A 10043-nucleotide genomic window follows, 5' to 3' on the forward strand; every position below is an offset into this window, starting at 1 on the left:
GACGGTAACAGCCCCACCGTGTCGCTTTGGCAGCCATGTTGGGGATCCAACTAAACTGCTAGTTAGAACTAAATATAGGTCTAAAGAAAAAATGTTTTCACACATACATTTTGAAATAAATATCATTCTTCCTTTTTTTCTTTCTTTTCTATGCTTCTCTCTCTCTCACTCTCTTCCAGTCTCTCAAGTCTCTCACAACTGCTCATGCAACCCAGCGCACACACACACACACACACACACACACACACACACACACACTCACACACACACACATACACACACACACACACACACACACACACACACACACTCACACACACACACACACATACACACACACACACATACACACACACACACACACACACACACACACACACACACACACACACTCACAGACTGCTCACATTTCTTATCACCAGATGTGATCTGAACTGCCGTGTGCAGCTTCTCCTCGGGTGTGACCCGCGCGTCTTCAGACCCACTGCTGGGGGAAATGACTCAGGCCCACGAACCATATCATCCCGTCGTCTGCCGTTTCGGGGGGGGGAGAAATAAACAGTCAGGTCTGACTGGTGAAAAGGGGCTTTGGGGTTTGTCTGAAGTTTTACGTTACAAGAAATATGGCATTATGCGGCCACTTTTTTTCTCCACACGCTACAATACCATGGCCGCCTTTTGCTCTGACGTCCACAGCGGAACCTAACTCCTGACCCAAGCAGATTTTCCTCTTTCTGTGGCATGATTATGTTTGCCGCCATGTTGCAAGTCAGTCTTTACTTGCACACGATATATTTAGAGTTAACAAAGTTTTTCTTAACTAAGATACTTCTCTACTTACGTTCTTAATAAGTACAATAATCTATACTAATTGCACATTTTAAGAGCCTATGTTCCTTCTTTGATATGGTTGTCTGGACGTCAGGCCTGAAATAGTCTCCTCTCTGCTGTCATACCCTGAGGAAGACCTAGTGTGGGTTGTGGACAGTGTTTCACTTTGAAAAGCCCTAATTAATAATAGACATTTCATCTACATTCTTGGCTCAGTGCTAAGTAATCTCCAGAAATAAGAGGCAGAGGCAGGAAGTACTCAACCCCTAATGGATCCGAATCAGACTGTGTCTGACTGTGAGCAGGGCCTGGATACATGACTGTGACAATCAAAAATTCATCTGCTAATTTGTATTTCACAGAAATAATTTCTTATTATCCTTAAACCAGTGCCAAAAAATATATATACCTCCAGATTTTAGTCAGGATGTCTCTGGCAACTGTTGTGATTTCAAATCAGAGCGGCATGACACTGTGTTTTGTACAGAGGCAGCGCCACCTGCTGGCCGATAGGAGTTACTGTGTGGCATTCATATTAAAGGGAAAAGTGCATCATATGACTCTTAAGTCAGGTCACAGCTGAGAAATGTCCGATGTGACACATTATACTAACTGTTGACAGAAGTCTGTAAATGTGCGCGCGTGTGTGTGTTTCACAAACACGGGCGGCATTAGAATTAAAGGGCAAAGGTCAAATCTCTGTCTGATGCAGGCGATCAGTGCATGATCTTTTCATTTAATTATATTTCCATTTAGTATACACAATATGTTTTAGTTTTTTGTTTATTTTTAATGTGCATTTCACTTGCATGCAAACCAACTCTTCAGACACAACTCCCAACACAAAAGGAAAATTGAATTATACTGTGTGTCTGTGTTTGATTGAAGAAAAATTGAAGAAAATGACTACGTATCATCTAAAAGTGACGAGCGGTCTTTGTGCTGGAGCGGACTCATGGATCAAAACACAACCACCTCACCTTTGATGTTAAGGTAAGACGTGGTTTACCTTTGATGTTTTCTGATTCTTGAATCCCATTCTGATTCTAAACAGTAGCTTAACTAAAGCAGAGACACACACGAGGAAGGGTAACCGAGGACAGGAGGATAACCAGACGAGGGAGGAGACGACGGAATCAAACAGGAGACACAATGGACCGCGGAAACGTGAACTGATCAGAACAAAATACTGTTACAGCCGGCCGGACTGTGTTGGGTAACTCAATCTTGTGGACCAGTTCAACTGTCACCTCCCCCAGTCCCAGCACATCGCTGCACACTGTAAACCACGGACAGTCCACCATATCCTCTGTGTCCCTGAGGCGACATGGCCAAAGTAAAGAAAAAAACGAGCAAGACATTCACCCTGAAGATGGTCATGAACTGCGTGGAGCACCGACTGGGCGGCAAACGGCACCTGAACCTCGGCTTCAAGGAGCTCTCCACGGTGCCCAACTGCATCCAGAAGGTGTGCGACATGCACGAGGTGAACCTGAGCAGGAACCTGATCCGAAAGGTGCCGGATTTCATCGACCATTTCGTCACCATCAAGGTTCTGGATCTGCACAGCAACTACGTGAGTACGGCCGGCTGACCTGGGGAAATGTACTGAATTTAACAGTGAATCAGTGTTTCATTTAAAGGGGCAGTGCACCAGTTTTATACACGGAAGTCAGGTTACGTGTCACGCGGAGCACTATCAGGTAGGCCTGTCACGATAACTACCTTTTGTTGCACTATATATTATCCCAGAAATTATTACGATAAACAATATTATCGTCATTTTAAGACCATTTTTTTAGTATACTGAATCATGTGAGCTTGCAGTTAATTTGGTCCTTCACGATTTGTGTTGCTGCTGAGAGAAATGTTATCCAAAGTTTAGACTTGTGTTTAGGCAATTTAAAAGGATGGTGCCTTTAGAAAAATACAAATAAATCCATATTTTATAACATTTTATCGCCTCACAGCAAGAATGTTCTGTGTTCGAATCCCGGTTCAACCAGGGCCTTTCTGTGTGGAGTTTGCATGTTCTCCCCGTGTATGCGTGGGTTCTCTCCGGGTTCTCCTGCTTCCTCCCACAGTCCAAAGACATGCAGAATGGTGTTAGGTTCATTGAAGACTCTAAATTGACTGTAGGTGTGAATGTGAGAGTAAATGGTTGTTTGTCTCTGTATGTGGCCCTGTGATAGGCTGGCCGCCTCTCGGCCAAAGTAAACTGGGATTGGCTCCAGCCCAACATCCGATGTAGAGAACGTACTGAGATGCAATTTGGGGGTTGAAGGTTCCAACAGGCTGATCCACACTGAAATAAAAGTGGGGATCTTCATTTGCACCATATACTGTGGTTCTGAGATATATATTGTCATAGTTGTATGTTGAGTATTATTTTGTGCCACGCAATACTATATGTATAGGGCTGGATTAACCCTGTTGCTGGTTATTGAATGAGTTTGTGGATATTTGATGTATGTGTTAAGAAAGAAAAGTGCCACATGAGCGCAAGAGAAAAACGGAAATTACGATAGCACGAAAACTAGATTTGAAACCACTAGAGGGCCAGATGCAACATCTGCGCAGAAATCCCTTCGAGCATGTGTACGAGTTTTTTTGTGATTCTCCCTTTATAGAGGCGGAGGAGATGAAATGGGTTTTCAGGGGGGCGAAACAGGAAGCGTTGTATGTGTATATCTGCACATTAAATTCAACGAGAAAAACCATTATCACAACGCCACAATCACAAATTCCAGCAAAAGTGCCTTTTCTCAGAAAGTCCCCCTGTTTGAGTTGTAGTTGGAGACGCTCCCCGTGACCATCGGCCGCCTCCAGAACCTGCAGGTCTTGAACCTGTGCAACAACCGTCTGACGGCTCTGCCCTGCGAGGTCGGCATGCTGTGGAACCTCCACACGCTGTACCTCGGCCTCAACCACCTGGAGGCCCTCCCTGGCTCCATCGTGTCCCTGAAAGAGCTCCGCCACATCGACCTCTCCGACAACCGGTTCACCCGCGTCCCCTTCTGCCTCTCGAGGCTGAAGGAGCTGGAGACGGTCAACCTGGACCGGAACCCGATCCTCCCCGATCAGACGCAGATCCTCGAGTATGTTTTGCCGGAGGGGTTTCACCTGGTCAAAGCGAGACTCCTGTGCAAGAGCTGTCTGAAGAGGTGCCAGGATCAGAAGGGGGCTGTGAATCTCAGGTGGTAACTCGGCAAAACGGAAGTGGGCGCAGAGGTTGTTCCACTTTGCAAAACAGAATTCAAAGGAGGCTGGTGTGAAATTTAAAGCCATTTATCTCACCTCACCCAACACTCGAGCTCTTGGGATGATTTCATATTGTCCTGAGTTCCTTTAACTGACACCACAGCACCATCTGCTGTTTTAACACTGACAGCACAGAATACATATAAGAAGACATATAAGCACGGGACACAGTGGCTGTCTATGTTATTAAGAACTGTCTCTCATGGAGCTGGTGTAGGGATTGAATGGATTTCTGAAGATCAACTGAGGAATATGGAAGCCTGTGACCTTTTTTTTTTATAATTCTTTACGTCTTATACCTGCTCCTCACCTACAAACCCCCCAATAATCAATATATCATCATATCTTACAGAGCTCATAGGTCCATATAATCCCAATAGCTCCCAGTTTGTGTCCTGGAGGCAGAAACACTCTCTACATTGAGGATAGACTTTAAAAAAAATTCCCATACAGATCCGATATTATTATTATTAGTAGTAGTAGTAGCAGTAGCAGTAGTAGTACAAGCAGTAGTAGTAGAATTAACTGTCATTGCATCTATAAGTATCAGTACTGTTCAATACTATAAAAATAAAATTGAATTGAATTAAAAAAAATATATATTTGTATGTCCTTGAAACTGAATTATACTGCATGTGTTTGATTGAACCCTTAAAGGATATAGTGATATATGTCATGTAGTACATGTGGTACATACATGTATTTATTTTTTGCATCTTTTTCTTTACCATTAAAGGGATAAGGTAGATTCTTTAGAAATTTTGCCTCCAAGTACATTGAGGTAGTATGGGACTGATTAGTGTTTTGTTTGTGTAGTCCTGTTGCTTCACTTGCTTTTGTGATCGTGTTTTCTGTGGTTGTCCTTGTGTCTAGGTTTTAAGTTAAGTTACCTTTGCACTTCCTTTTTTATTTTTTTCATTTTTTTAATATATATATTTCGTCCTGTGCGTTCCCCTGTGCGTTTGTTCACTTTACTTTTCCCCAGTGGTTGTCTGCACCTGTTCCAAATGTGTCTCACCTGTGTTCAAACAGCCCCGCCCACCTTGTGTCTATTTAGTCTCTGTGCTTCCCTTTGTCTTTGTCAGTTCGTCTGAGATTTTTCCTCAGTCTGTTCCTGTGATTTTGGCCCCTATAACCTGGATTCCTGTTTGTTCCTTGTTTGCAACCTGGTCTGTTGATTTTTGTTATTCTTTACCGCCTGAGACTGTAAGTCTGTTTATTTAAATGGTTATTTAAATTGCACCTCTGCATTTGGGGCCAGTTCCTACATCCACCTTGACAGACAACATATTCAATTTTAACTTTCATTTATTCACTATATATATATATATATATATATATATATATATATATATATATATATGAAGGAAGAAGAACCGTGAATGTTCTTTGTTCCGACCCAAATGTTCATGAGTAATGTTTATTTCGTTTTTAATTTATTTGTCGTGGGTCGGGGACTGCTACTAATGAAAAGGGGTGAAAAGAGTTCACAGCTGCTGCTGCCTGGTTTTCTCCATGGACGCCCGCAAAGGACTTCCTCCAGCTGACTTGCGAGTGTCGACTGGCTGAGTTCCCATCGCACCGAGGAGAGGACTTTCCCAACTTAACCGTGAGTCTTATTTGCGACGTAACTATAATTACAACTCCTTCAAAAGTTTATGAAAGAAACATTGATCTTTTATCTTTGCGGGTGAAAATATACATATACGAACACACAGTTATGGACAATGTCTTCAATTTCTGTTGATATGTTCTAGATATTACACACTAGCTGTTAGTAAACTATCTTTTTTTTCCCCATTGATCAAGTTGTCTGGGGTCAGTCAATCAAAATAAAAAAGACCTACAGTGGGGCTGGACAGTTGTTTGATTTATCATTGGAGTAACATCAGTTCACTTAAGTCCACGTAAACCTTAATACTTTGTAATGTGATGTGATGTGATGTGCAAAAATAAACCCCAAATCACCCCATCAGTCTAGTCTCAGTCAGCTGGCCACATATTGTAGAGTGTTTTTTGAACCTTCCCCAGAAACCCAGGCTTCATATCGGAATGGTTCTGTAATAAATTGAGGGGGGGGGGGAATCACATACAATAAATCAGCGAGCAACACTGAACGCCCTCTCATCTGATTCCTCTTTTAAAAGAGAACGATCCTAGATACGGTTACTGTGATGTCATGGAAAATGACCGGCCTTCGCCGTACCTGCTCCCAGGGGCTGGAAGTGCACGCGAAAACCAAACAACAGTTGCCGGGGAACGGAGGAACACAAATCCCATGTCCGGCCAAGTGAGTCCAGGCCTCGACAGACAGCTACCACACACACAACACGTCAACTATCTGTCCTCGTCGAGCAACTACAGTCCGACCAGTCTCCGTTTTACGACTCTGAGGAATGCAGCGTTAATCCTCCTTTTATTCTTTTAAATATCCTTTTTCTTAGTATTCAGAGCGCTGGTTCAGAGGAGCAGACGTATTAATGCTGGTAAGGGAAAAAAACATTTGAACTTTTATCTGTTTCTTCTGATTGACACTTCTTATCCCTCTCTTCCTGTTCAACTAGGACAGTATTGTTCCGAGAGAGCACAGTACACTGATTACACATTCCACAAAGTGTTGCTGAATTCGCTCTGTCGCGGAACAATGGGCGATGATGTTACGTGTATTTTTAAGCAGGGGGAGAAAGGTAAAACTCGACTTTTGTCTACTGTTACAGCCGGCCGGGCCGTGTCGGGTAACACAATCTCGTGGACCAGTTCAACTGTCAACTCCTCTGTCACAGCACATCGCTGAACACTGTTAACTACAGACAGACCGTCCACCATCTTCTTGTCTCCCGGCGGCGGCATGGCCAAGGGAAAGAAAAGCAGACAGGCCAAAGGTAAGACAGTCACCCTGAAGACGGTGCAGAAATGCGTGGAGGTGACGCCGGAAGGCAAGCGGCGCCTGAACCTCGGCTTCAAGGAGCTCTCCACGGTGCCAAAGTGCATCCAGAGGGTGTGCGACATGGACGAGGTGAACCTGAGCAGGAACCTGATCCGAAAGGTGCCGGATTTCATCGACCATTTCGTCACCATCAAGGTTCTGGATCTGCACAGCAACTACGTGAGTACGGGCCGGGGAGCTACGGCAGAACCGACAGCCAGAGCCCCGTGAGGAAATATTCGCGGAATTTTACAAACAGTGTACAGGATTGAAGGGATAGTTCAGTGATTTTTGCATAGTTAATATGTTACTTCATGGAGATGGTGATCAGCGATGGCATTGTACGGAGTTTGGAGGAGAAGTGGAAGTAGCGAAAGTCTGAGTCCCACTGTTGCAGAGGGGACTACCCTCTTTTTCGCCACATTTTTAAATGATTACCAAAAAAATTGGTTCAATTGTACGCGAAATGATGCATTTTTTCACTGCTTTAGTTTGCCGCCAGACAGCCGTTTATTTATTTATTTTTTTACTGTCAGACAATGGGGTACAACATGAGCGAGGGGAGCGACACCGAAACCAAGCACATGAAGTAACCTCGATGGAAAAATAAGACACAAACTTTAATGTGCCTGCTGAGCTAAGGCAGGTGTCTTTTCTCAGAAAGTCCCCCTGTTTGTGTTGTAGTTGGAGACGCTCCCCGTGACCATCGGCCGCCTCCAGAACCTGCAGGTCTTGAACCTGTGCAACAACCGCCTGACGGCTCTGCCCTTCGAGGTCGGCCTGCTGAGGAGGCTCCACACACTGAGCCTGGGTCTCAACCAGCTGGAGGCCCTCCCCGGCTCCATCGGAGCCCTGAAAGAGCTCCGCCACGTCGGCCTCTCCGACAACCGGTTCGCCCGCGTCCCCGCCTGCCTCTCGAGGCTGAGCAAACTGGAGACGGTCAACCTGGACCGGAACCCGATGATCCCCGCTGAGCAGACGCCGGCCCCCGAGTATACACTACCAGAGGGCTTTCACCTGGTCAAAGCGAGCTTCCTGTGTGAGGACTGTCTGAGAAGGTGCCACCACCCTGAGAGGAAGAAGATGGAGGATGCGGTGGAGGAACTCACCTAACCTGGTGAGCACGGAAGGCAAGTGGATGTAGAGATCGCTCTACTTCGTGAAAGGCATTCATACGAGGCACATGTGAAATGAAAAACCATTTACTTTTCCTCGAGCTCTTGGGAGGATTTCATAATTTACCGAGTAGCCTCGAACTGCGAAGTTTTAACTGACGCTACAGCACGGTCATGTCACTGAGAACCGTCTCTCGTGGAGCTGGTAGGGGTCGAGTGCTCGCTGGAGGACATCTGAGGAATATGCATGCTTGTGAACTTAACATCCTATAGTTAAATCGTTTTTGTTTCTTTCATTTTCCTTTTTTTTTTACCAACAAATCACATCACGTCTTCTCAAGTTATTCAAAATAATGTTTAATGGTAAAATAAATTAGCTGAGCATCCAGTGAACCATGTGGAGTGCCTCGGGATAATGCATGTTCTGAATTGGCGCTGTACAAATGAATGAAAAAATTGAAGTAATATCTTGAACCTTTTTTTAACTTTTACATAACAAGGGACATTTAGTGTAAACTCAATGTATTGCACTGTATAATCATACTGTAAATCACACTTTTGTCAAATACCACATTTCTGTCATTAATTCCAGATCAACAAATACTTTAAACAAGAAATAATAATATAATTAATTGATTGATTGGTTGAAATGTTTATTTCGAATATGCAAATAAAATTAAAACAGAAAACAAAAACTATAAATAATAACAATAAATCAAAGTGATCATACCATTGCAGGCAAATAATAAACAAAAAACACATACAAAAATAATTTTAAACCAAAGGAACCAACCATGAACATTAATTTAATCAATTTACATATTCGAAAAGGAGAGGGAAAAAGTATAACTTATTTAATCCCACCCCTTCTCCATAATTAGCAATATTTAATTATTTCTAATGTTTATAATAATTATAACTAATGTGTTAATCTCTATTTCAAAACAAGATATAAATTAATTTCTGCATATTCCGCAGATATATTTATCTCATCTACTACAACTCAATATTATTTTATATCATAATATAGCTATAATATGCACTACAAGATGCACCATATATGAACATATATTTTTCTTTGCATTTTTACATATTTACAGTATCACACCAAAAGACAATCCCTCCAATTTTACTCCAGCAAGACAAATAATAAATACAAAAAGAATTAATACTCATAGTCAAACATCTTCATTACTTCCTGTACCTTGTGAAGATCATCTCTCTATACCTCCGTTTCAACTGGCATGATTATAATAATATTTTATGTATCTTAAATGATAAATTTACATTCAATTTTCCTATCAAAAACACAATTGTTGCGCTGAATATATTGAATTATTTTTATGTCAGGTGTACTCGTAACTTTAATGTTACTGTATTGGGCTAAAATAAAAGCGTTCTGTGCAAGCTGCTTCCCATTAAACTTTTAAGTTGAGTTGGGATTTACAGTTTAGCGTTCTACTTCTCCCGTTGAGACATATCGTGGATCAAGTGTCTCGATTGAAGGGCACAATGACACCAGCTCCACCAGCTGAGATGCGAACATCACATCTCAAAAACAGCCTCACAAACAGAAATGGATCATCGACCGTTGTCTAAGCAAACAGTGTTGGCTGAGACGACTATAAAGGCCACAGCTTCTGCCCCTTTAACTTATCCCCAGATGGAGATCAATGCTTCTTCTTTTTTTCCCCTGTGTTGTCATCTGCCTCCTGTACGACTGCACCAACAGTCAATACAGTCTTAAAAGGTCCGCGTCGTTCAGTTTTCACCACCCCGCCGGGCGGAAGAGTGCTGAGTAGACTGGATTAAGATCTCGGTAGACGGACTCATTAAAGAGACAAGCTGCCCGGTATCGACTCAGGCCACGTTGTGAGGCCAGCAAGTGTTACAGTGACATGTGAAAGAGA

At 43.0% G+C, this 10043-nt stretch overlaps 2 protein-coding genes across 4 annotated transcripts; both read left to right on the top strand.

Moving 5' to 3' along the window:
- The first annotated feature begins 1687 nt into the window (after positions 1 to 1687).
- Positions 1688 to 5334, top strand: LOC118287984 (leucine-rich repeat-containing protein 18-like). The gene is made up of 3 exons (XM_035613702.2): positions 1688 to 1824; positions 1903 to 2407; positions 3625 to 5334. The coding sequence occupies exons 2-3, from the start codon at positions 2159 to 2161 to the stop codon at positions 4033 to 4035; spliced, it is 660 nt and encodes a 219-aa protein (XP_035469595.2). The 5' UTR covers positions 1688 to 1824; positions 1903 to 2158; the 3' UTR covers positions 4036 to 5334.
- A 179-nt stretch (positions 5335 to 5513) lies between these two features.
- lrrc18b (leucine rich repeat containing 18b) lies at positions 5514 to 10043 on the top strand. 3 transcript variants are annotated; one of them, XM_035613700.2, is made up of 5 exons: positions 5514 to 5701; positions 6240 to 6382; positions 6537 to 6578; positions 6810 to 7198; positions 7703 to 10043. In XM_035613700.2, the coding sequence occupies exons 4-5, from the start codon at positions 6941 to 6943 to the stop codon at positions 8129 to 8131; spliced, it is 687 nt and encodes a 228-aa protein (XP_035469593.1). In that variant the 5' UTR covers positions 5514 to 5701; positions 6240 to 6382; positions 6537 to 6578; positions 6810 to 6940; the 3' UTR covers positions 8132 to 10043. The 3 variants fall into 3 exon arrangements, with proteins under 3 accessions (XP_035469593.1, XP_035469592.1, XP_035469594.1); XM_035613699.2 differs by lacking the exon at positions 5514 to 5701 and having other exon boundaries at positions 6143 to 6578; XM_035613701.2 differs by lacking the exons at positions 5514 to 5701; positions 6240 to 6382; positions 6537 to 6578 and adding an exon at positions 6657 to 6696 and having other exon boundaries at positions 6835 to 7198.

Source organism: Scophthalmus maximus, chromosome 16, assembly GCF_022379125.1.
Source record: "Scophthalmus maximus strain ysfricsl-2021 chromosome 16, ASM2237912v1, whole genome shotgun sequence".
In the NCBI taxonomy this organism is placed as follows: Eukaryota; Metazoa; Chordata; class Actinopteri; order Pleuronectiformes; family Scophthalmidae; genus Scophthalmus; species Scophthalmus maximus.